This window comes from Paralichthys olivaceus, chromosome 18 (genome assembly GCF_024713975.1).
Source record: "Paralichthys olivaceus isolate ysfri-2021 chromosome 18, ASM2471397v2, whole genome shotgun sequence".
Classification (NCBI taxonomy): Eukaryota; Metazoa; Chordata; class Actinopteri; order Pleuronectiformes; family Paralichthyidae; genus Paralichthys; species Paralichthys olivaceus.
The window spans coordinates 7,958,612-7,985,906 of record NC_091110.1 but is presented as its reverse complement, the minus strand read 5'-3'; the positions used below and the strand labels follow the sequence as shown (position 1 = coordinate 7,985,906).

Sequence of the window (27,295 nt, the reverse complement as noted above, 5' to 3'; positions counted from 1 at the left end):
ATAATCCATGGAATGTTGGGCGAAATGATGCTGATGAGACTTTTTTGATTATTATGTGATTACTCACCACAGCAAAACTCACAACTGCAGTGATATATATGAAGAAATAGTGGCATTAGAATTTACCAGTGGTTGATTTATAATCAATGTTTCTGTTTTTATTCTATATCCAAGGGGAAGGTTTGTGCACGACCTCAGATTGGTGACATATGGTCTCTTCTGACATAATTACATTAACCTAGAATGACATTCAGTGGTGATCATACCTCTGCCAAGGCCCAACAGTCCCCTTATGAAACCACATTTAAATTCACTAGATCAATGTTTAAATTTGGATCTGCAGCAAATTTCACACAATCACTCACACAACATCAGTCCCCTGAATATGTCTGATTTTTTAAAATCAAGATCCATAAATTGTTCAAGAAAGTGAAAATATATTCCTGGATCTGCACCGAGATTTAATGGGTTCTTCCTTGGGTCGTACCCCCCCACCCCTCCACAAAATATCATGGAAATCGGTTTTTGTGTAATCCTGCTAAAAATGAAACAGACAAGAGACAGGGTGAAAACAAGACATCCTTTTGGAAGTCAGTTGAATTCCTGTAGTTTAATTTCAATAAACTTGCAGATTCATAAATGATTAATGAAGGCAAAAACATTTCACATTAACCCTGGTGTTTTGTAGACAGGTTTACTTCCTCATTTAATGTTTATTCTTTCTAACGAGGATTAAACAGAGGAGATATAGCCTGTTTATTAATGTATAAATCTCAACTAAACTAACTATTCCACCATATTGCCATACTGAAGTTATATCAATTCAAAGGCTAAATTATTAGACAACTAAAACCATTTCAATTTGCTTTGTTCATATTGTAGCACTTTAATGTGCAAATTATAATAAAATGAAACTCATGTACAAATATTTTCAACAGTTAAATATATACCAAGTCAAAAATTCACAATCCAAAATTCTTGTGTACAAGATGTAGCATTTTAAAAATACATATCTCACCCACACAGCCACAAATCACTGAGCAGTGCTGAAAGTGAAAGGAGGTTTTCTGATTACTAATATACTATAGTACAAAGTCAAATTAAAACCTTTATGGCACAATACTGAATATGTGGCACGGGAAACGGTTAAAGGTTTGAACTAAGCTCTTCCAACCTCAGACAGCAAACATATAAACCATTGTTCGTAGACGCTACCACTATTACTTCTCTAGTTTAGCTACAAAAGTAAGCTTCAAATAAAAGCTTTAAATGCACATTTTATTTAAGTCACATTGTGTTGAGGGTTTTGATGGCAAATAGGTAAGAGTGTTGTCAACGTAAGTTAAGAATATATTCATGTGGTTTCTGGTCATCTCAAAAAGTAAAGATAAGATGGAAAATCATCCAATTGCAACCTCAGGAGTTAAGGTTACACTTTTTCTGAGGGAGCAACAATCAAAGAGAAAAGGTCTAATTATCTTGAGAAATGACAGTGAAACCAATAAAGATTTGTCCAGTGATCTTAATTCTTTTGTTTGGCGAAAATAGAGTTTTTACTGAAATAGTTAAATCGCTTGAGAGCAAGCGCGTCCCTGACTGTCCACTGGAGCGAGCTTTCACAGAAATGACCACTCTTACATACTGTGTCTCATGAAAATGTCACAGATGACGTCAAACCGTCATCTGCCGAATAGTAGGCACTCATATAATACAGCTGTAGACTGCAGCGCAGAAACATTATGCCACAGGTTGTCCTCTGTCAGCCAGGACCTGTGTGGACACAACCAGACCCCCCCCCCCCATGAACAGTGCGGGGGGGTGAAGTGGAGAGAGTGTACCGGTGCAGGTCAGCGTGCTATCAGAGCTGCGTGTCCTCTCTGGTGTCCAGGCCTATCTCATGTGTCTCCTTCAGGCTGCTGCTGTGGGCGGGGGGTTCATCAGGGACGTGGGCCAGAGGGTCTGAACGAATCAGGTACCTGAGAAAAAAAAAGCGTTGGGGGGGGGTGCAGACTAAGAAATGGTGGGAGCACTGCACTCCCCCAACCCTTCACCATTGAGGTCACACTCTCAGCCTTGAGGTCACTCTGCATCGAAGAAGAGGAGCTAAATAAACTCGCCGCTCTCCATTATTAGCTGTCACCATGGCTACTGCACCCTGCTCACTCAATACACTGTCAAATATTTGGTGGGCTGTGTTCTCTTTTTACCGCACTAATAAATGATCACCTTTTAAAACTCTAAAGACCAATTTGCCAGAAAATATGTTTTATTAAGAGTCCTGTCTCTCACCACCTGATGAACATAAACCTTATAAGGTGACCTTTAAAAATGTTTCATTATTATTATTTCATTCCCACTCCTCACAGCGTCTCTTCTTGCTCAGTAACTTTGGTGAGTGTTACCCAACCATCTCCAGAGAGAAGTGCATAACTCACTGATATGAATCCGGTGCAGCATATTCAGCCAAACTGTAGATCAGTTATAAAGACTTAGAATTCATTACACATGTTTATCTCCAACATTCAGCAAGAGCTTTTTAAAATGTGAAGAATTGAGAATTGAGAATCGCCTGCTGTCTTTTTACATCGGGTGCGCAGGAAGACCAGTAGCTCTCACTCAGACATTCACACATAAAGACCCTCTGGAGAATGTCCAGAGATTCTCCAGAGTTTAGTTTCCATTTTGTGCATCAAACTGTTTTGCTTGGATCAACGCTTGCACATTCAAAAATCAACAACTAATACAGTTTTGAGAAAGCTGAGAAATAAATAGTTATAATAAATATATGAACAGGTGAAAGCTGCATATGTGTCTAGGCTGAAAACAAAGGAGACACAGCCCTAAACATTGGAACAATCTGCCAGAAGAGATTAGACTAGCAGAAAAGTGCCATGCAAATAAAGTTATTAATATATTATTATATTCAGTGAGTTGGGAGCAATATAAAGTCAAAGTCATGCTTACACGACGTCATTGAGCTCCAGCCTGGTGTCAGGAGACGGGTTTATCAGGACATATGAGAGGGTGTTTTGATGATCATTCTGTTCATCTGAAAAAGAAAACATCAGCTCACTCAGCAAACCAGACTGATCACATCTGTATGATGATGATGTAATCTGCTGTCTGCCATATGATCCTGACTCAGATACTGACCTTGTAAGTAGCCCAGATTGACTCTGTTCATGACATCACTGGCTGTCAGATTAGTAAGGTCTTCTACCAGCAGCAGAGAGATGAGAATCAGTCAAACTCTCCAGCAGAAACAGACATGAAGGATTAGAGGATGGGTGCATGGGGCTGTTGTGTGTCTGCACTCACCATATCCAGAGGTGGGGAGGCCCAGGTGCCTCATGCGGTTCCGGACCAGCTCGGACAGCTCCTCCCTCTCGGAGCGTCTGTACAGGTTGAGGCGCTGCTGGGCGATGCGCTGAGCGTGGTCCCTGCTCGAGTCCCGGCTCACCCCCTGCCACTTGCCGCTTCTCTTACTGAGCCTCCGGGCCCACTGCATGCTCTTCTTCCTCAGCAGGGGGTGATCGGACTGGTCGTTGCTACGAGCCTCGTCCACCCTGTCCTTGGTGTCTTCGCAGTCATCCACACTGACTGACACCTGAGACTTTAAATTGTTTTGTTTGGTCGATAATTAAAATAAACTTTTCATCTTGTGCTATCAGTCAGTTAAAATTCAATATTTCCAGTATTTTGGTTTAACTAAATTCCTGTAAAGTGCCATTCTCATCAGCTACAGGCCTTAGGGAAATAAGGTATTACATTTTTGTTATATTAACATTGTCATTGAGTGGAAATGAAGATAAATGCATTATAAATGTACCCACGTACAGTACTTCAGTAAAATGTTGAGGTGAATGTACTTTACTCTTGAATACTTTACAATTTCTGATGCTTAATATTTCAACTACACTATACCAGAGGAAAATAACTTAAGTTTCACTAAACTACACTATCTGATCCTAGTTAACGGACTCATAATATAAAATATAATCAAATGTATATAATCTACAGAGCAGTAAAGAGATGTTGAAATAAGCACAACTGTCCATATAGTATTATATTTATCCCTCTCAAAAGGAAAAGTTGCATGAGTACTTTTAAATTAGGTGTAGTTTAATACTAATACATTCGTACTTTTACATGAGTACAAGATTATTTCTCATCTCAAAGCCCTGCAATGTACAAGTCACAGTCTGGTTTTATATTCTACTGCAAATCTGAGACTACAAGACTATTTCTTAATAAACAAATAAATGAAAATATATTTTTTGAAGTTTGATATTTAACCTCTCTCTGAGATCTCACCTCAGACGAAGAGAAAATGTGTGATTCTGTCCGATAGATCCCGATGGGAATTTCGGCACTAGAGGAGCAGAGTTTCTGAAACAGTCTGCCATAGGTGCTGATCCACAGATCCTCCTCGTTCACCTTCATCTGGAACAAGAGATGCATAGATTCACTCTTGGTTTATGTAACATGAGCATGGTACTGTTTTTTTGTTCTTCTCTTCTCTCTTGTGACTATGGAACTCACAGCACAGAGGTACCCTGATCCTGGAGTGGTGTCCAATCCCAGCAGCAGCCTCGCAATAAGGATCATGTAGTCCTTCACAAAAGACTGAAAGGGAATCACAGAGAAATCATTGAGCGCAGAGTGCATGAATAAACCCGTGACTGAACACTAGAGGGCACTTTTGCCTTATGATGCTGCTCCGTCTCTGCAGGTGATCATGTTCCTCTGCTGCCTTAAGACACATCCATCTCTTTTATCTACTTTTGAAAAGTCGTCTGAGGCTAAATGCTCAGTCGTAGGTGTGCACCCACCTGATAGAGCAGCGTGTCCAGCATGCTGATACTGAACACTCTGCCTGCAGCGAAGGGGAGTCGGAACATGAAGGCCAAGTTAGAGCCTTTATCGCGTTCTTTCTGTTGACACACACAAAGCAGAGCAAAGACCAACAACATTCAAAAGTCTCTAAATGGCATGACACATAATACATCTTTCATATTCCTCGCTTTGCCATTTAAATTCACAACTCACGCCGTCTGCCCTCTTACCTTCTCCAGCTTGGAGAGAGCCAGTGAATAGCAGTCCTTCGCTCGGAACTGCATGAATCTCATGTTGGACGGGTGAGTGAGCTCTGTGATGATGCTGAGACTGGGAAACAACCTGCAACAAGGAAAAGGAAAAAGATGAGTCAGAAGACGTGACTTCAAATTTGTTACAGACTTTCAGAATCATTTTCAATCACTTTTCGTGAGTTACCTGAACATCGTCTGCACATTGACGATAGTTTTGGCATCAGCCATGTAGTCCTCCTCTGCACTCATTGTACTCTCCTTATCCACAACAACCAAATTATCTGCATAGATGATTCCACACTGCAGCAGGCTGTCGAGACTGAAACACACACACACACACACACACACACACACACACACACACACACACACACACACACACACAATGAGCGTAAGAGCCTATGACACCAACTTACTAGGAGCTTACTGTGCATCCAAAAAGAAATAAATGTCAGAAATACACAGGTTTGTTTGATTTATACAAGATGGTAAATTATACAATGTATATGATAAGATTAGGAAATGGAAATGGATCAAAAACAGAAGTTTGTATGACAGCCTTACTTGTCTATGGTCCCAGCCATGTAGTAAACCATAGGGAAACAGCTGATGGCCTCCAGAAAGTGATTATCTGGCCTAAAGGAAGCATATACATCAATGAAATGGAGTTTTAAATTAAGTCAGAAAATATATTTGGTTTTATGAAATGACTATGATTGAATGGCTGCTTTCATGAGGGACATAAACTTTGTCAGTTACTTGGAGGAAACCTGAAATATGAGAAACAAAATCATCATAAACCCTGAACATTTAGCATTTCTTTCTTCTGCTCAGTTTTTTTCTTTCTTCTCGTTAGTCTTCGTCGTTCCTTCAGGCGGATGAGGCATCAGCGATCTGCCTCCATCTGGGCCTGTCCTGGCCTCACAAAGATTTCATGAAGCATCCATTGTTCGTGTCACCTTTCACTATGCCAGCTTTCTGTCTGTGTTCAGGCTGTACTGCATTGACTGCCAGATGGGCTGGAGTCTTGCAAATGCTCCGGGTGCTTTCCTAAACTTTGCTCTTATCTCCTCATGCTGCATCGTCTTTACTGGCAAAGCTGCTAAGGTGGGTGAAGTCCTCAACATAGTCAGGTAACAAATAAATCACTGTCCACTGTGATGGGTGCACGATATATTTTCAAATTATCATCGACACGCGTTACCTGACACTATTGAAAAACAAATAATTGTTTCTTGTGTGTTACTAGAAGATATGTTGTTGAGATATTTTGATATTCTGAATGGGGAAAATGTAAAAATCAGTGAATGAACTACGTGATCTGCATCATGTAAAGCAAATGTTGGTCGATATATAAAATCTCTATGTTGTTTTCTAAAATGACTTCTAGCCACTTTCAAGTGAACAGTCATGACTGTTTTCAGGCCTCGTAAATACACCTGCCGTATTTACAGCTGCTTCATGGCTGTGAGTGGTTACTATGAGCCGGTGTGAAACAGGAGCCTGAGAACCACAGCCTCAGGAGACTCTATAGTAGTGCAGCTCCCTAGTTAGTGTGTCTTGAGGGGTGAGTCCATCTGTTGCTAAGCACACAGAGAGATTTCGCTTTATTGCTGCCTGTCCTCCAACACCACCTCTGACAGAACATTACTTTATGCATCTGCCTCGTCCTGCTGATTAGAGACCCAAGGCTGTCGTCAGTGCCTGAATTGAGCATCAGAGTGTGTGGGTGTATTTGTGTGTGTGTGCAATAGTGATGGAAGGGGAGGGGGAGCGCACGGCATGGAGGAAGCATTTATTGTTATGTGCATGTTTTCTATGAGGGTCCTGAGAGCTCGCATGTGGGGGCTGAAAAGGAACACATCAGGGCTGTCGATGAAAGCCTGGTTGGTGTTCTCCAAAGAAGTCCTTCTCTCCATCGTTTTCTCCCCTCGTAGCGATATACTGTATAATATTCAGGTTCAAGGAAAAGTGTGTTGCCATGGCGACTGTCTGGTGATACAGAGAGCAGCATTTTTTTAAATTATTTTCTTTGTTGCTTAAAACACACCGTCAGCTGGAGTGGCAGCAGTAACCTAGCATCAGGAAGGACAATGGAGTCCCGCCTCCACAGCCTTGGCCTAAGTGCTCGGCTGACGTGAGCTCTTAGCGCGCATAACATTTCCCATTGTGCGGTGATGAAAAGACAAAAGAAAGGGCGAAAGAAAGGAGCAATATGAGCAAAGTTGTTGAGATGAACTCACGGGTTGTCCAGCAGCAAGACGATGGGGTTGAGCTCTTTCCTGGGCCTGTAATAAGCTCTGAGAGGCACTATGAAGTTATAGAGGCCGTTCCCTGCAGTCTCAGCAGACACAATGATGAGTTTGTTTTTAAAACCATACGCCTTAGCATCCTCAAAACTGTTGTGCCTGCAGCCCTGCACAAGAGGAGAGAAAAACAAATGGTCCTTTTGGTTTGCTTTTATCAGGTGAAGGACAGAGAGTATAAGGAATGATGGAGGCAATAAATAACTGGGTGACTAAGTTAGAGAGACTGCGACTGCCCACCTGGTCCAGTCGTAGGCAGCAGAACGGGGCTTTTTCAGGCAACAGATGGCACAAGGTGGGCGAGCTCCCGATGTACGGAGAGTTGGGGGGATAACCTTTCACACACCTGGCAACAAATCCAAAAAACATTAAACATGACAAACACTGAGTTCAAAACTTGTTAGATGGATGCAGTATGGGTCAGGAAAGATCACACAATATTTTTGTGTAAATATGGATCAGGGGTAACTCCAGGATTTTTTTTTTCACTCTCTTCAACATTGTGAGACAAAGAGTTTTTCAACTTTTTAAGATATACAGTATATATATATATATATATAGTATATATGTCTAACGAAACAGAATCCTTACTCAGCAGATGACTGGTCTTTCTCATCTGTGAAGACTGAGTCATCTTCTGACTGGTCACCGAGGAGGTCACACGGCAGGATTGAGGAGGAGTCGGCGAGCTCCTGGACCGGAGCGATGCTCGGCCGGCGGCCCCCTGTACCATTTACTGTGGGTGGAACCAGTTTACCACCCGAGGTGTCAGGTGGACTTGTATTCTGAAGATCCATGGCAACAGTGCCTGGAAAACATATTCACCTCAGCTTAATGAACCAGTATCTTCTCAGTTTAATTGAATTCATCACCATTTCATCACACTGTCCTCTCTCACCCATGCTAGCAATGATGCTGTGCACAGGAAGCTGCGAGGGCCCGTCATAGATTCCCCCGGCGGGTCGGCCCTTCCTCTCCTCCTGGTTAAAGATGAAGGCTGAGTTCTCCTCCTTGGTGATGTTGATGTAGTAGCAGGTGTCTGTGGCAGCCATTATGTGGCGTGGGCCCGGGTTCAGCAGGATGCTCTTGTTGTCTTCCCTCTTTATACCAATCAGACACACGCCATACCTGGACATCAGGTAAAAATCAAAGGGAAAAAAGTGTCATCACTTCATTGCTAGAAATTGATCCCTGAGACTAAAAGGACGTGTTTAACTCTCTGGGAGTTGGCCTTTCTTGGGAAGAATTAACTTAGTTTGATAAAGACTGGAGAATCAGGAAAGCAGCTAGTGTGGCTCCGTCTATCGCCTGCAGCACCTCGAAAGCATTGAAGTGTTATATGACAATGACAAGAACAGGAAACACATCTGAAACATACTGTATCTGTTGTCACTTTTAGCAAGACGATATAATCAATATATTTGATCTGGTTTGTTTTCCATGGATTTAGATGAATGGAGATTATATCAAACTGTGAAATTGCAGCTGCACTTGATGATACCAGGTCCAAGTCCACAAATGTGAAACAGCATCTGAGAAAAGATGCTTCAGCTCGTGCGTCAACTCACTTCTTGTGAGCATGAAAGGAGGCATATGTGAAGCTTTTGCCATTATACTCTCCAAAGAACTTGCTGTCACACAGTCGGATGTGGTAGACCTCGTTGCCGGAACAACAGCCGTACATCCTCTGCCACTGCTCAGGAGACTGTTGTCCTTCTCTGCAGTCATTCAGAGACAAAACAAGCAAAAGCACAACAGATCAGTCAAGCTGATAAACGTGTTAGAAATTAACCACCTATGCTGATATACACACAGTCTTTGCAAGGTGAAAATATTTGGAAAATTAAAACTCTCCATCTAACTCCCCCCATGATAAGATGTCTTTGTCTTTTATCTCGTACACTCACACATGTGATGCAACACAAATGCACATATTTGCAACATACGTCATATGTACCTTTATGAGTGAAATCTGAAAACCTGTAGGTCTTCGTCTAATAAAGATGCACAAGGCTTCACTCTCTGAAGAACACAGTCAGCAGCACAGTAAGTGCTAAAACCCATTGATTCTGTTTCTCTCAGTCTTTGACATCAGTTTTTAAAAGTCATCCGTTTGCATTCTGTGAAAAGTCTACTTTTCACACAGTTTTACAGGGAACACGTTCTAAAAAAAATCAATGTGGCTGCCGCCTGTTCTCTCTTTTCATTAATGCACTCTTTCTGATTACTTCCTGGTGATATCCACAATGAACTCAGATTTTTCTTTTCTTGGGTTTATTCACCGCTCTGTGACAGTGTGACGGAAGCAAGCTCTGGCTCATGTGTATGTACTGAACATGAGCAGAGATCAATGTGAGAAGAGATTTAAACTTTGTGATCACAACTAAAGAGAAATTAAAAAGCCTGAGGAGGTTACGCCAGATGACTGACCGTCCACGGGAGGTGTGGACGAGGAGCGTGACCAAGGTGGAGGTGGCGGGACAAACACAGTTGAGAGCCAACATGGCGTATTTGAACTCCTCCTCACACACAACATGATCTGAAAACAGAAGAAACAAGCTGATCAGAAGAGGTGTTCGTGATCTACGATTAAAGATGTTCTACAAGTGAAACATTTGGACAATTTGGAAAACACATCTATTTGTTTTCTGGTCGAAAGTATGAGGCTAGAACGCTACGAGTCAATTTGGCTAAACTGAGATCTAAAAAGTCCAAACATCAAAAATAGACCTTCCCACACAAACTAACACATCATATCATGTCGTGTTTGTGAAGTGTCGTTTGGAAGCCTTGAGTTTGGCATTTTTCCCATTGCCGTGTCAGTTTTGTGGAGCTAGGAGTAACCTGACTGACAGCTCAAGGACGTCCACCTTACACTTGCGACCTGCACCCATTGGACAGTGAGGTCACTCGATCACATTGTATCCACGCGCCAATTCATACTGTGCATCATCGTCTGTTTTTGACGATTAATGGGACCAAAATGTATAAAATACACATCAAGTTCTATTGAAGAAGACTTGAACATAAACTCCATAGGAAAATGTTTATTGATGCTATAAATCAAGTTAAAAATCAAATAAGGCTCCAAGACTTCTTTTTGCAACCAGTAAAGTCGCCCTCTGCTGGCCATTGGGGGGAATAAAGACGTTGCATTGGTTTCACTTTTCGTTAAAAGTGCAGAAATAAGTGTTATATCAATTTCATCCCTATTGTTTATGGAGTGTTAAAATGTGGATGCAAAATATCACTGACAGTTTAGAAAGTCTCACCTGCAAATTTAACATGGAACTTATTCTCAGGTTTGAGTATTTGGACATACAGGGGACAGTTTGGAGCAAAGTCCTTCACGGCCCAGGCTCTCAGGATGGTCTGATGGTCCTGAGGGGAAACAGTCAAAGATCATGCTTCTGCTCTCTTGCATTTTTAAAAGAATCTCCTTTAATTCATGAGTAATTGGCTTCATAACCGACAGCATTAATGAGTTGAGTCTGTGTAAACAAATAATTCAGAATTCGGTTCAGTGGTTGTTGTTCTTACCGCAGCCATGCGATCTACCTCGTTACGACTGCTTAGAATGAAACAAGCCTCAGCATCATCCATCCTGCACAAGTTGACACATAATAGAACAAAGTCAAAACACAGCTGCAGAAAAAATCCAAGCCTCTGTTGCATGACTTATGACTGGTCATAGGAAATGAGCAACAATTGTTGTAATTCAATGAAAACTTCTATATAAACAAACATGAGGATCACAGTGATGTAATGTATATGTGCCGTGACTGTGGAACTGTTTTTGCATCTTAGCACAGCCAGGAGAGCACAGAATGCAAAACAAGTGTGGGAGGAAATGATATGGTGCCAGACGCAGGCTGGAAGCTTGACACACACCCAGTCTACCTCTAATTACCTCAACCTCCAACTGCCAATGTACACAGTTAGGTTACAAAACACATTTTCAACAAAGTAATACTTATTTTGATGTATGGTGTTCCCAGCTTATTTCCATTCAACTGGACTTTTTGTGTTTTTGTGATATGCAATCTTATGTCTTTGCTTTAAAGGTACAGTGTGTAGAATTTTGTGAAATAAACTAGTGAAAACATCATGAGGATTATTCTCCATTAAATATCTGCCAATAGTTCCCTTTCACCTAAATCTTACACACTGGACCTTTAAAGCCCATACGTACATAGGGGTGGGGGGCATATAAAAACATAGATGATCAAATCGAAGCACCAGAAATTAAAAACCTGCTGGGTTTCTAGGTCCTATATTTCCCACAAGCAGCATCTTTTTGGCCAGTACAAGTATATAAGTAGTAACTATGATATATATAAGTAGATTTGTAGAATTTTTTTTCACAAAAATGAAATGATCAAATGATTGTGGGATGGATCATGCCTTCTCTACTGAGATGTTGAAAAACGGTTCTGTTAACATAACTGTTTAATTAACTGAGTTTGAAAAAACGCTTGAATGGATAATCACACTGTCGTCTGAGCATGAGACCAAACAATAGCTCTGACAAGGCTATTTACTAAGAGAAAGCATATCTGGAGATACCAAGCAATGGAAGGACAATACATATTCACGTCCTACTAATCAACGCTTCATCAACATCTATTTCCACAACACGAGCTGACATTTCTACTGAGCATTCAACATACTTCAACCGTTTACAAACAATGAAAGAAACTCACTAAAATTCACTAATTGCACTAAACTGAAATTGCAGCTGAGACTGTGGAGAATGTAATTGTTGAGAGATTTCACTTAAAACCACAAATGTAAAGCTCACAGAGGACAAAGTCAGAGAATCGGCATGAGAGTTACTCCTCTAGGAAACAGGACTAGGTCTTAATTCATCCTGTACATGTACAAATATACAGTATGTCACTGGATCATTGCATTGTTTGACCTGCTGGTGTTCCTAAAGTCAGTTGATCACAAATGTCAGAAGGCTTCATTCACTGTGGACCACGAATTTCTGTCTAAAGTCCATGAGAATCAATTCAATAGTTGTTTAGATATTTTAGTCTGGATTAAAGTGGTTTGCTGGCACAGATAAAAACATGCATGTGAGCATCTTAGGTGCTAAAGTCCAATTATTTTTAAGAAATATTTGTTTTAATAGACAGATGAATGTCTGGGTTAATCAAGAATTGAACTCAGCATAGACTGTAGTGCATTGTGGGGATGTCAGGTTTCAACACTTGATGCTTACTTATAGCACCCTCATTAGGCCAATCAGTGTAATGTTTCAATACCACGACAGTTATTAAAATACTTTGTCGTAGGTGTAAGTCATTTAGCTCCTGATTCAGAGGTTTTTCACGTTACTGCTACGTACTTGGCTCTCAGCAGATCCTGGTCTTTGAGAACTGATCCTTGCAGGTAGATGACTCTTTGCGACCACAGAGGGATCTGCAGAACTCTCCGCACCTGGAGATCCATTTCACTTGGGCACAGGATCACCACGTAGTAATCCTTTAAGATTGCACAACAATTACATCAGTATAAACTGTGGAATGCATTAATGTCACAAAATCTGTCTACAAATTTCATAAATGCAAGTATGTTTGTTGCTGTCATAGTGTATCTGTGTACCTGCAGTCTTGGATGAGCATAGAACTCATTGAGAAAATCCATGAGCAGGTCTATTTTGAGCGTGCTGACGCACAGTACGACATGCTTCTCTGTCTGCGCCCTGTGGCGGCTGTAATTCCCTCCAGACTTCTGTCTCTCCATCCACAGGTAGATCAGCTCCTCGAACTGACACACAACATGATGAGCTAAACTTAAAAAAACAAACAACTGAGAAGTTATCTCAAGTTATGTCAGCGTCTTCCATACCTGAAGAGGCAGCACCACCAGCGCCACACAGATCATTATGACCACCAGCAGCTGGGAGGGCCATATGCGGGGGGTGACGTCTCCGAAGCCCACAGTGGAGAAGGTGACGATGCAGAAGTAGAAGGAGTTGAAGAGGGAGAGGTTCTTGCCGGCACGCTCCAGGTGCTGGATTCCACATGTGCTGTGCAAATTACACACAGTACACAAACAAACACAAAGACAGCATATATGAGGACCAACATAAAACTGTGACACACTAACAGAAGTAACTGAATATATCAAGAGTAACTATTATTAAAAACATTCAAGTAATTCAGATAAATCGACAAATTACAGATTAATAAATGAGAGAAGATTAATTGAAAATATTAGGATTGGACAATAGATATTTAAATCTTGGCTTGTTGCAATTATTTGTACCTTCCCCGAAATACAAAATGTAATATTCAACCATGAGAGAGATGAAGCTGCACAGCCAATACATGTGCACACTGCAAATAGTTAATAGTTCATTTTACAGGGTCATTATTTAAAAATAATTTCCTAAGAAGTTTATGAAAGTGTCCTTGAATGTACTTTGGAGAAAAGTGCAAAAAAGTCTGATTCAGTTCAATTTGTTCTGTTCAAGTTTGTATCGATTCCCGAGGTGTCGACCTGAGGTGTGGACTAATTAATTGTAAGGAATGTTAAGACCCCAAAAATAAAGCTCTAATAGCATCTACTCTGCTCTTTCTGCAAAAAATCGCCCATTTTTCTTGATGGTTTTATGAAAATAAATAATGGATAAAATGCCACAGCAGAATCTATTGTTAACTGACACCGTGCAACAAGTTGTAAACTATCATAAAAACAGTCCATCATACATGTTGTTTGTTTGAGACGATCAGACAAAAACATAAGATACATCTGATATTATAACTATAAGACAATAAACAAATAAAGGGTTGAACTGATTAATGTCTTTCACACAACATCATGGAAGCAGCAGCCTCACCCAGTGAAGACCAGGCAGAGCAAAGTGCAGATGAGAATAAGGACCTGGTTGAACATGGCTGAGTTGGTCCTCTGGATGGCTCTGTGCACATCATTCTACAAACAAAATACGTCATCAACTCAATATACATATTAAATACAGACATTTAATATGGATCTACCAAATGTTTCAGTTATTACCACCAGGAATCATTCACATCATTAGCTTTGCTGTTTATTACAAATGTCTCCTCTCTTTGAGACGCAGCTTGCTGCAGAATAACAGAATGAACCACAGAGCATGATGGATGACAGAGAGGGTTAATATTCCCTCAGTGGAAGGGTGCACACAATCAGAGCACAGCCAGCGCAGCAGCAACTCTGTTGTCAATAGCAGCAGCAGATGAGAGAGGAACTGGCGCAGTGTGTGACTGGAAGCGTCTCGCCTTAACTAAATGATTAAAACACTTATTAAAAAAGGTCATTAGCAGGGACCGTTAAGACGATAATGCTTTTAACTCACTATCATGTTCTCCAGAGCACATTTGGCGAGCCAGCAGTTGAGGAACACCGGGATGAAGATGTTCCGTATGGAGGGCCAGAAGATCTGAGGTGAGAGGGAAAAATATCAAGTCACTGATTTCACACCTTCCTGAGCGTCAGTCACATAATCACAGACACTTCTCCACAACTCTGGAATATACTGTATACATGCTGAAAGATGCTCTGGCCATTCAAAACGGTGGCACGGCAGCTCGTTGCTATTATTCATTTTCATACAACACTGTTTCCAGAAAGAACTGGTCTGCCTTTCAATACTTTTTACCTCCACCAAAGAGATGATGTTTTCACCCCCGCTTGTTTTGGTTTGTTTTGTTTGTGAGCAAGATTATACAAAAAGCAACTGAACACATTTTTATGAAACTTGATGGGAGGATGTGTGGGTCAGGGAAGAAGCCATTAAATGTTGGTGCTGATACACATCAGGGGGCTGATCCAGAATTCTTTTTCACATTTCAGAATGTATATAAGATTATGTTCTTTTTTATTTAGTTATTTGATGCTATGGAAACAGGGTGAAACATCATGATTGACAGCTGAGACTGACTCCTGATTGGTCAAGAGAGCGTATCTGCAGGACCTTGTACTGTGGCTCATTTGCTGAATAACTGCTGCACGGACTTTAGCTCCAAATGCTCAAGGTGTCCTGATAAAAAGTCTTACTGTAATGATGAAGGGGACTGTGTTGATCATCTCCAGAAGGAAGGACACCTGGAATATCTGCTCCCAAATGTTTCCCTGAAATCAGAAACAGGTTACTCAGTAGGCACACGTCAGACAGTGAGTCACTGCAGAGAAACAATGTGAAACTAATACTTCACCTCCACTAGATCCTGTAATTACTACAGTCACAGTCTGTCCTTAATGTAGCCTTGACAAATAACTTTGGATAATTACATCACTTGGATTGTCAATCTCACACGCTTTCAAAGACTTATTATACAGACTGTATTAATCATGCCTGTGTGTGTGTGTGTGTGTGTGTGTTACCTTGTAGCTCAGATACATGAGTAACATAGTCTCCAAGAAACTTATGATGGCCACAATCACCTGCACCCAAACAAGGATTAATGAATAATCTCACATAGGAAGCTTTTCAGAAACAATTTTATGAGAATGAAACTCATAGTTTTGAAATCATTTTAACAAGTAAAACATCTGTGACTTCAACATTTGTTCACTTCAATAGTATATTTCATATTTTCCCTGTTTATACTCTGTTGGGACTCACTTGAATGGCCCAGACAGGAACCTTTCTGTCCACCCAGAAGATCAGCTCCCTGTCAGACACAGCATAGAACAGATACATGCATTTCTATCTCTTTTTTATACATCCATCAAATATAAGAAAACCTACAGTCTAAATATGATGTTCAGATCACCAACCTGCAAGTTCTTATACATTTTGTTGGATATATAAATATTTAGCATGTATCTCATAATGAAAACACTAAATTGCATTTAAATTGAGTGCAGCACATTGGGTAAGACAAAATGATTTTACTAGAGGCAACATAATAAAATGGTTGTTAATTAGCCTTTCTGTTGATTACACATCCCGCTGCTTACCAGTTAATCTCTCTGTCCTGCACTGATCCGTTCCACTGGCAGTCAACGCTGCAGGGTAGTAATGAAGATAAGGAGAAGAGAACACTTTATGACCATGTAATGAACATGTGTGGTGAAGTTTTCTGCACAGACGCTCTTCAGTGTTAATCTTTCAGATTCATCCCAATGACTCCACCAGTACCGGTCAAAACAAAGATGTTAAAGATGTTTTGGTTGCTAGAGTTTAAGCAGAAAATGGTTGGTCTAAGAATTCATCTATTCATCAGCCCACTTTTGTTCTTCCCAGGCTGTCCAAACACCAGTGAAAAAATTCGCTCATCAGAAATCTGAAATGAAAGCACAAACTATACTTAACTTCATATATAATGTTTATCCAAACACATAAGACTCCCTGTAAACCAGTAGAACATTGAATCACTCAAAGGAGCTGATTGACCTTGACATGCATCTGCCTGATAACAGAACAGCACCTTTAAGGAAAGACGACAACATATAATACACAGCCCCCTCTTCCTGTGTGTTTTAAATAATGTATTTGCACTTTGCAAATGTTTATTGCTCTTGTTTTCTTGATTTGACGAGAAGGTTTTCATCTGTGTAGACAAACCATTTGTTGTTGCCGTTGGGAGCGTTCTGCTGACCCGCGCTGTGGCTGGCGCCCTGACCGGGGTTGTCCGTGACCACTCTGATGATGTACAGCAGACATGTGAGCAGCTTCAGGGAGAAGTTGAATACTCGGATCCTGAGGCCTGAAGTAGAGGGGACGAATTTTTGTCTTAAATATTTCCAATTTTTCCAAAGAGGATGATACAAGATAAAGACCCTCAGTTAAGAGGAGACACAATAAAGACCCACAGCAACAACAAAGAGAAAAAAGACAATGGTCACAACTTGCTGAGTTTACCATATCTGGTTTAGATGCATTTAATCTGATACATCATGTGGATTAAGAGGTATCTATTCTGAATAATCTTAATCTCTCTTTGGACTGATTGCCAAAAATGTATAATTTCAGGAAACAATAGGATGACTATGATTTACAGTAAGTGCAGCACAGTGGTACTTTGCTGACGAAGAAACTCAAGTCTCAGTTCTCTGTATCTGGGTCTTATTAATCCAGAGTTTCTAACAGTGAGGTCATGGAACCCAGTGGGCCCTTGAGGGGTTCCAGGGGGTCCCCGACAAACAATTAATTTCATACACATCCTGTAATAAAACATCTAAAACCAAAACTCTTGTCAAACAAGGGTCTGTGGTCTAATCTATGTCAGTGAAGGGGTCCTTGAAATGAAAATGATTGAGAACCACTGCATTAATCAAACATTTGTTTATATTGCTTTCATCGTGTTTTAATTCAATGGGACATTTCAAATTTGCAACACCCAAACTGAGGGACCTGAGAATTTGTCCTGCAGCATCTACTTACTCGATCTTTGGTTTTTGATGAAGAAAAGCTTCAGTTGCTCCTTGAAGGTGTTTTCATTAACATAAAACTCGACCTGCACCCTGACAGAGAGGAGAAGAACAGGAACTATGATACAAGGATCAGCAGCACAAAAAGAAAAAGCAGCGCAGATGTATCTTTCAAGAGGCAGTTTATAAAGTATCACCTTTAACCCAGCATGAATATTCATAATGCCGTTCTTCTAATCATGAGCCTGAGGAGAGTAATTATCCGTCTCTGATTCTGTTCCCAATTACAAGACAGGGTTACTTTGGAATACGCAGCTTAAACCACAGGAGTGGAAAAAACAGCTGTTATAGTATAGAGGATGATTTCACCCAGAATTAATATTAAATGATAAAAATGATGAATACATTATTTTACTATTAATTCCAAACTTTACTTTTCATTTTAAATTGATCAATAAAACAATTAAAATAAATGAATAAAAATATTTTAAAAAATATATATTTTTCATCTCACAATACTTATATATATATATACACACACACACACACGTATATGTTTATGTAGGAATGTATGTATATATGTAGGTTATATTGAAAAGTATATTAATATTTACACTTTCTGCAACACAAGTGAACCCAGACTTTCGTATTGGGGTTCAGTCTGCCAGTAAAATGATAAATATACATCATGCATTCCTCATCATGTACATGTTGATTAGTTATGGCTACAGGAAAACCCACAACTGAACACACAACAGGTTTTTACTGAGCGGTCGGGAACAACTTTCTTGCATTCACATAAAATAAGATTACCTGCACAACAACGGAGCAGAGCACATAAGGAGAGAGAGACAGTTACCACAACTCTTACAGTAAAGGAGCTCTGGGACACAAGAACAATATTTACAAAATGGGTGTATGAGTGTCGCATAGTGGAACGCTTGTGAGGATGTGCTGCAGGTCCTGCTGCAGAAATCCAGAGCCCTGGCTCATCTGAAAGGTTCACAGTGGGAAGGAAGAGGCAGTGTGGGATGCTGGATGCTCTGACATCTTTTGGTGTGCACTGTTACAGCTATTTGATGTGTGCACTGAAGTAATAAAAGGAGAAAGCCTTTCAGAGATGAAGCAGAGAACACAGAGAGACAGAAGCAGGGCAGAGATGAGCTTTGGAGGTAAAGAGTCTTCAACTGAGAGCTGGCAGTCACATATGAGAGTTAGTTTTCTGTCTGTACGACTATCTGTCTGACCCCCTCCTCCCACACACACGCACACACACACACAATGGCACAAGTAATGGTCGTTAATCAGCTCTTGTTGTGCACACGATTACTGTGAAGTGCTCTGACATTAGTCATACAGCAGCATCACACCAGAGTTTCAGGCTTAAGAGATGCAGCTCTGGGAGTAATAACATCTTCTTTGATAACTTATTGTAATTCAGCGACTTCTGCAAGTGCATGTGAGTGTGTTGAAGCTCTAAACCAGGAACAGGCCTGATCACCTGCACTCAGTCATACAGCTCATGCTGTGAAGAGCTGTGGTCTATGAAGGCAACTGGACTCACTTCAGGTTCTTGAAGATGTTTCACCGCTTGCAGCTGACATCATTCTCTGATATTAGAACAGATGATTAATTAAGTAGTTGAGAAATAAACTCCAGCCATAGTCCCAGCTAATAACACAGTGCAGGCAATTAGAGCTGGAACAATTATTCACCAATCAACATAAGAGTTTGTAACTATTTATTTTTTAATTCGTTTTAAATCAAAAATGCAAAACGATTCACTGGTTGTAGCGTCTAAAATGTGAACATCTTTTGCAGACAGTAAACCTGGTATGATTTGGTTTTGGACACCAGTCATTAATCAATAAAATCTGATTTTAAAAAGTCAGGTTAATCGATAATAAAAATATTATTAGTTGAAAGCAAACTATAATAACAATAATAATGATAATATGGATCCATTAATAGACAAAATGTTGACATCGATCAATTTGATATGGTGTTTACAAATTTAAGATCGATTTTACCCTCCGTTTTTCACAGGTTGATAAAATAAACAAACCAAAAAATGAAAAGTTATACATTTACATTTTAAAATAAATACATTTTACTGAGAAAATAATAAGTCCGAAGGATAATGACATAATTAGAGCCCAGTTGCAGCCCTATAAGAATTAAATGTATAAATATTAATTTCCTAAAAATAAATAGACACGCAGTTATTTCTGCGGACCTCAGCAGTTTTGGGGGCGCGCTTCTTAAACTGATCGGACGCGGCAGGTTGTTTTCATCCAACTTCTCCTCATGTCGCCTCCCTCTCTGCGCGTCGAGCTCACTCCTCATGAGAAACACTTGTTATGTCTCATGCTCCATGTGCCCCTACCTCTGCCCGGCATCACTACCGAGAGCCTCCGACCTCCAAGTGCCCACGGACGGGTTGGCCCAGGTCGGGATGACGGTCCTCGGGTCCATTGCGCACGCAGGGACACCTGTGGCTGCGTCGTGCGCCCGGTCACTTCCTACAGAAGACTATGGAGGCTCGTTGACCGGCGCACCTCCCTGCGTGCACGCAGCTCTAAAATAACACAGCTCCAACTGAGGTTGTAGGAAGATCAATTGATTTTGAGCTTTGGATGGAAATCTGATTGGAGAAGAAATAATATATAGATGATAAATGAGAGACGAAATAGAGTTGGATCGATATTTTTTTCAAAAAAAGAAAGAAAGAAAGTGCCAACTAGAATATTTATATATATATTTGAAAAATGTAAAGACATCAATCTCTCTTTCTCTTTCTCTCTCTTTTGTGCGCGGGCCTGTTGCCACAGCAACATTGCTATGACAGGAATAACCCGAAGTGATGCTGCAGCTCCAGCAGCACTGCAGCTCCTCACAAAGCTGTAAACATTCACTGTGACATATAACTGGAGGGATGATCACATGAATCAGATAAACACTGACTGTCCTCTTAATGCATTCATGTGTCTTCCCATAAAGCCCAGACACATGTCTTTCTGTTGTGCTCTGCTGATGTGGAGGTTTTGGCATCATGAGTGACAGAGCGACAGAAACTGAGCGACAGATGCTTTTTTTTTTTTGAGTGGAAAACGCAGAAGAAAGAAAAGTCAAGAACAATATAGGAAGCCCTGCTCTGTTTCTGTCTCCCTCCTCTCCCTCCCACCTCTTTGTCATCTCTAAATTTGAAGAGTCTGAAGTGGTAATTTATAGATGACCTCCTCCATGAGTCACTGCTGTTGAAAAATACCGGAAAGAGGCAATTCCACTCGAAGCCCCTTCGCCCACACTGGTGCAGCCACTCAGTGTGGCTTTCCCATGTGAAGACCCTTATATACCATGACTTCTACCTATGTGCCATTTTCATTTATGCATTTATACACTGCAAAGTTGAGCTCCTAAAGACTAGAACTTAAATGGGATACTGCAGGTTTTCTTTACCTCTGCCATGCAGGGAGGTTATGTTTTTTGTTGATTGTTTAAAAACAACTAAAGAGATTTCATGGAAACTTGGCGGAGTGATGCAGTGTGGGTCAGGGAACAACCCATTAAATCTTGGTGCAGCCCCAAGCATTGTTTTCTTCACTTTCTTTAATCAGAAGCCGAAATTCTCTTTTGATACCTGGGGCAAATTAGGTTTTGTTACAGTTGCTCAAGCTCCAAGAATAGATATATTTACAGACTAAGACCATAACAATAAATATATAATTTAAGTTATAATTTAAGAGTTAAACATTCTGTTTTCCTAAAGAATATTTCATGGCTCTTGATGAAAATCTGCCATATCAAAAGAACTGGAATGTGCTCTCCAAATGCCAATCCAGTTTGAAATGGAAATAATGTGAGACAGGAAACTGATCAGCAAAGACAGGAATTCAAGCTAAGGAATAAAAAAGACAGCGAGAGAGAGACACATCTGCACACAGGAAGTTAATATTTTGTCGATATTGTGCTCTGATGCATTTGTGTGCTTCTTCTGCATGTCTGCTTCTGAGAAAGGAACCTTTGAGTGATGGATGAGCTCTGAGCAGTGACATTAGGGAGTTCATCGACTGCTGCTGAACACAAGCCTGGAGTCCAACCACTGAAAATCTAAACCTGAGGCATGAGTCGCCTCCAGCGGGACTATCTGCAGCAGACAGAAGATGAGTTCTTTTGTAGCAACAATAACAGAGAAATGATTATGATAGTGTGAATAGAAGATGAAACTGTGGGCAGGGAGAAACAGTGGCTGTTGCAAGGACAACTGGGTAAAGGTCACCTTTGACTGAAAGAGGCAAGGCAACGCTTTTTGTTCCTACTTGTTAAATAGATGCGTCAAATATAACAAACAGCACTGCAGTCTCAATGGAATGCTGCTGCTGTAATAACATCTATCATTACATTTGATCATTCTAGGTCCTTAAGTCCATTTGGCAGAATCCACAATTACTGTTCTGAATAAATATCTTTTTAGAAAACACGAATGAGTGATGAACTAACTGATGCAAAACTTGAGCAATCACAAAAAAGGGACACGTGATTTTCTGTTTCAAGTTATTTTCTGACTCTTTGTTTTTGACTTTAGAAGCAGAAACTTTCTAGATCCCTGCTGTGGCAAAGTTTTGAATCCTAGGGAGAAAAAAAATTATGCAGGTCTCAAAAGACAGCCACTGATCTCCTCTTATATCAAGTTCAAAGGAGAGAATCGAGAGGAAAAGAGGCTGAAGACTCAAACTTCCTACATTCAGACACACACTGAGCCTACTTCACTTCCCCTCAGACCCACTGTGCTTCACAAACCACACTGTTTTCAGCACCATGGACAGCAGCACTCCAAATGCTGGTGTCTGGCTTCATTTCCTCTTTTACCACTTCCACTGTATAACAGGTGAGAGAACCCTGCTCTCAAACCACTCTTTGTGCAAGTTGAAGGTTTAGACAAGTTAAATGCTGTGTGCAGTTTCTCAAACAGTGTTTAATCAGGTCAAATAATCCCTTCAGCATGAACCTCATAAAGCAAATCAAGTCAAATGTCATTTAAAAAAAAGCAAAAGCTGCTGCTTCTTGAATAACACAGGATGTATAAAGCGTACAAACAGGTGTGGTTGACATTTAGTTCATTTTTTTTCTTCTAAATGATGGTTGGTTTGTTTGTTTGTGAGCAATATTGTTTGTGAGCAATATCGCAAACTGAACAGATTTCCACAAAACTTGGTGGAAGGTGTGGGTCAAGGAAGAACCCAGCTAATTTGCATGTGGATCCGAAACAGCAGGTGAATCCAGGAATTGTTTTTAGTTTTGTGTTTTTTTTAACATTTAAAAAAAGGCACATTTAGGGAACTGATATTTATGAGTGTGGGAAATTTGCAATTTCCAATTTTAGTGACTGATTAATCTACCCATTCTTTACCTTGATTCAAGTTTTTGTCTCAGCTTACAGGATCACAATGGAAGAAGTGAACTTTTGGCATATTTGTGTTAAAATTACTTTTACTTTAATCAAGTATCAAAACAGTTGCTGATTCATTTTCTCTCAGTTGATTAATAAAGGAATTCCCACGCAGGGGATTTAAACCTAGGGGATTTAAACCCAGGGGATTTCTCTGCAATTCCCTGGAGGTATGTAGACGCATTTTAAAAGACACCCACTCACTTTTAATACCTGAACTTTTAGAACAACTTCTAATGAGTTTATGCAATGTGTCTCTGACCATGTCAAACAGCATTGTCTAACCTGCTCACTGTTTCCCTTCATATCCACACTGCTGCCTACCTGTCATCGTTCTGGAAGCTCTGGTCCCCGAGCAGCAGGTCCCGGAAGCGGAACCGCAGTGGCAGCGGCGGCACCTCGCTCTCCAGCTGCTCCATCCTGAGGGTGGAAATGTCTAAGATAACCTCGCTGCTTTTGCTGTTGGTCTGGAGTGGCGCTGGGGCAGAGCTGGGGGAAGTAGAGGAGCAGATGGGAAGTGAAAGGGAGAAAAAGAGAAGGAACGGTAAAGCTGAAGGGAGTTGGAAGAACAGGCAACAGTAAAAGGAAAAAGGTGAACAGGGAAAAGGAGATGAAGCAAATAAATTAAACATGGGATGGAGTGGTCCATTGATACATCCATGCAGACAGACAAATAGGAAAGAAATTAAGACATTTTGGGTTTTAGCCCAATTTAGAAAATCCTCTGCTCTGAGTTTTGGGGACAGGCCTGGTTATGAACCTCTTAACCAGTCTGCAGCTTGTTCTATAAGATGAGACGTTCATCCTACAATCACAAAGACAACGAAACTCATCCTTCCATCTGAAACACCATGTGCAGTTTTGAGCAACTTTACTAGGATTTCATCTTTTTGCTACTTTTTATTTCTATTCCACTACATTTATTTATCTCCTTTTGATATTTTTGGACATCAAGCCTTTTGTTATGGAGAGTATAGGATATGCAGTATAGGACAGAGTTTAGAGAGCAGGGAAGACATGCAGCAAAGGGTCGGAGCCCAACCTGCAACACAAGCACAAGCCTCCCGCACAACCAGGTGAGCTTTCGGGCGCCCACTACATTTCATGTTTAAATATTTACTTCATTTAGTGATAGATCTAGTCAGCAGTTACTTTTTATATTAAGATATTACACATGAAATATAAATTAAGGTGATTACAATGAATTATTGATGATCTGAAAAGTAGTTATGTTGTGCAGTTATGACTTCAAGCCCCCAAAATCTCTCCATCCCTCCCTCTTATCCTCCCTCCATCTCACCACCTCTCCTCTCCCCCACCGTGTCTGTGTGTTTGCCCATAATCCTCCATAAAGCTTGTCAAACTTATTGCATAATAGATGAAGGGTATGTTTCCCATGTGGTTTGCAGCCAAATCCATCTAACCTAGACAAAACTAAACAAAACAAATCCCAGCGGCAAAGAGAACCACTTATGAGTGTTTGTAGAGCTCATATGGACGTGTCATACACAGACACACACACACACACACAGACACACACACACAAACACACACGCACAGTCAAATCTATATGACTTCAGAGGACATTACATTGGCTTGTATTGATTTTGTGGAGACTCTAACCTGAACCATAATTACTTGTCTAACCTAATTCTACTTATCCTAAAGATTAACTTAAAACTTAACTTAACCTAAACATAAACTAAACCTTAATATTTGACACCACATGAACATTATCATTGAAAAGTAACACAAATGTTACAAAGAACACACACAGGACCAATTATGGAAGAGGTTTAGTCTCCATTATTTACATTACATTGGCTGTAATGTTAATAATGCAGCAGATTATATCAGGGCTGTAACAGTGACAGCTGAGACAAAGAGCAAGCACACAACAGCTGAACACACAGTGGTGACAGGTGACAGGAGGAGCACACAGGGGATATATACAGTGTATAATATATATATATATATATATATATATATATATATATATACAGGTAAATGGAGCTCTGGATAAATATAATAAGGAAGGTTATGATCATGGGCTGCAGCTAATAACAAACATTTAACTGTCATGATGATGACTTGTCTCCTCTCACAGGTTTCATTCATTAAATGTCTCAGCTGGACACAACTTTGAGAGATGCAAGGAAATCGAAAATCCAAACTTACTCATCATCCTCATCATCCTCATCATTCTGCACATGTGAAGTTTTACCTCCCGACTTGTTCCTCTGTGTGTGTGTGTGTGTGTGTGTGTGTATGTGTGTGTGTGCTGCTCTTACCGTGGCTTGTGCTCGTTCACGGTCCCATCATCGTTCACAAATGACTGGTTCACGTAACACTCGCTGCACATGTTGGCCAGAGATGCTGCGCTGCCGTCGGGCTGCTGCTGAGCGGCGGTGGTCGGCGTTGAGTCCCCCTTGATGAAGTCGTCTTCCTGGGTTAATTGCATCGGAGGCTGGTCTGGCAAACCAGGAGAGGACCCCCGGAGAGAAAGAAGCTTTATTGTTTTTGTTTGCTTTGTTTATTTCTCTCCCCTCCTCCTCCTCCTCCTCCTCCTCTTCCTCCTCCTCCTCCTCCCCTCTCACCCCTCCAGGTGGATGTTGGAAGTGTGCAGGAGTTTGTGTCAACCCAACGCAGATGATGGAGTAAAGTGACAAACTGCCAAACTCTTCAGAAAAGACTAAGTGCGACCATGAGGTAGTGAGGAATGAGATCCAGCAGCAGCAGCAGCAGCAGCAGCAGGGAGGTGATGACAGCTCTCCTTCCTGAGGAGGTGGATACACCTAATGACATAACTGAGGAATTATCACCCAACTCCTGCTGGAGGGATGAAGATTAGCACCATCTGTTGGAGGGTCTAAGTCTCAGTCAGTTTTTTGTGTGGAAATATTTCATTTAAATGTGAACATTCACATTTAAACTAAGACATTTTGCCTAATCTGCAGAATTCAACCATATGATGAATAAACACTAGGATAAAAAAGGTTACAGGACTGCTGTATGACCATATGATACAGGGAATACAAACATGACACGACATACACACGTACATGATAAGTAATGAGTAAGCTCTCAAATAAATGTAGTGAAGTGAGAGATATATTTCCCTCTGAAATGTTGTTGAAATATAAAGCAGCATTAAAGGTTCAGTGTGTAGAATTTAGTGACATCTAGTGGTGAAGTTGCATGTTGCAGCTGAATACCCCTCCCCTTCCAAACATGAAGGAGAACCTGTGGAGAACCTTCATAAAAACTCAAAATGTGTTTAGTTCGTCCAGTTTGGACGCCTGTAAAAAACATGTCGGCGTCTGTAGAGAGAACCCGCTCCTTATGTAAATATAAAGTTTACACCTCAATCTTACACACTGAACCTTTGGGACATTTTAATTAGGTAAAATGATTGAGTAAATACTTTCAACCCCTGCATTTAGACTTTTGCACAAGACACAAAACCATTATCATCTTAACAGGTCAAATGCAACAATGTGATAAATACAAGATACAGAATTTACCTTTTACTTATTTGATAAGTTGTTAGAAGAAAGGAGGGGTCAGATTCCTCATTGAAATTATTAGGAGATGCAATCCATCAGGATTCACACTGAATCTTTCCAGATTACCATCATTGGATCACCTCCGACACTCTGGGAAACAGAGTTCCTTTCTCTGGGATTGTGAGCAACAGGAGAGGCATCAACTCATCAATGATTTATGTACTGAGCTTCAATGTTCTTTATCAAATGTGTATGGTGATGTTTTTTCTACATCCTTCCTGTGATATAGAAGGTATTTTTGTCACCTTTGTGCAGACGCTTCAAGACTTTGTTAAGATGGAAAGTATAAGGATTCAGAAGTATCTCGCTACTTCAGAAAATGACTTTCTTTTCTTAAGTGAATGCAATATGCATGTCAAATTGGTCTGTTTTCACAACAGTGTCACAGGAAGTAGGATTTTTAGGAAAGAAAACAGCCTTCGATAAAATATCTAATTTATTCACATCAGTCTGTTTTGTTGATTTGTTTGTCTGAGGAAATAAGAACTATTAAGAAATATTTCCTTCACATAG

General features: G+C 40.5%; 1 protein-coding gene across 3 annotated transcripts; it reads right to left on the bottom strand.

Moving 5' to 3' along the window:
* Positions 1–566: 566 nt before the first annotated feature.
* LOC109626115 (potassium channel subfamily T member 1-like) lies at positions 567–25,999 on the bottom strand. 3 transcript variants are annotated; one of them, XM_069513870.1, is made up of 31 exons: positions 25,508–25,999; positions 23,541–23,705; positions 17,781–17,860; positions 16,962–17,103; positions 16,355–16,402; positions 16,017–16,065; positions 15,776–15,835; positions 15,449–15,523; positions 14,748–14,831; positions 14,247–14,341; positions 13,253–13,433; positions 13,007–13,171; positions 12,750–12,886; positions 10,937–11,000; positions 10,669–10,777; positions 9,827–9,935; positions 8,965–9,114; positions 8,295–8,524; positions 7,988–8,204; positions 7,637–7,742; positions 7,334–7,506; positions 5,655–5,726; positions 5,275–5,409; positions 5,067–5,178; positions 4,833–4,934; positions 4,543–4,626; positions 4,315–4,443; positions 3,319–3,613; positions 3,154–3,213; positions 2,965–3,049; positions 567–1,976 (listed from the first exon to the last, which is right to left on the bottom strand). In XM_069513870.1, exons 1-31 carry the CDS (start codon positions 25,675–25,677, stop codon positions 1,859–1,861), a joined length of 3,801 nt encoding a protein of 1,266 aa, XP_069369971.1. In that variant the 5' UTR covers positions 25,678–25,999; the 3' UTR covers positions 567–1,858. The 3 variants fall into 3 exon arrangements, with proteins under 3 accessions (XP_069369971.1, XP_069369970.1, XP_069369972.1); XM_069513869.1 differs by having other exon boundaries at positions 3,154–3,216; positions 25,508–25,997; XM_069513871.1 differs by lacking the exons at positions 23,541–23,705; positions 25,508–25,999 and adding an exon at positions 20,154–20,526 and having other exon boundaries at positions 3,154–3,216.
* Between the last annotated feature and the right edge of the window lie 1,296 nt (positions 26,000–27,295).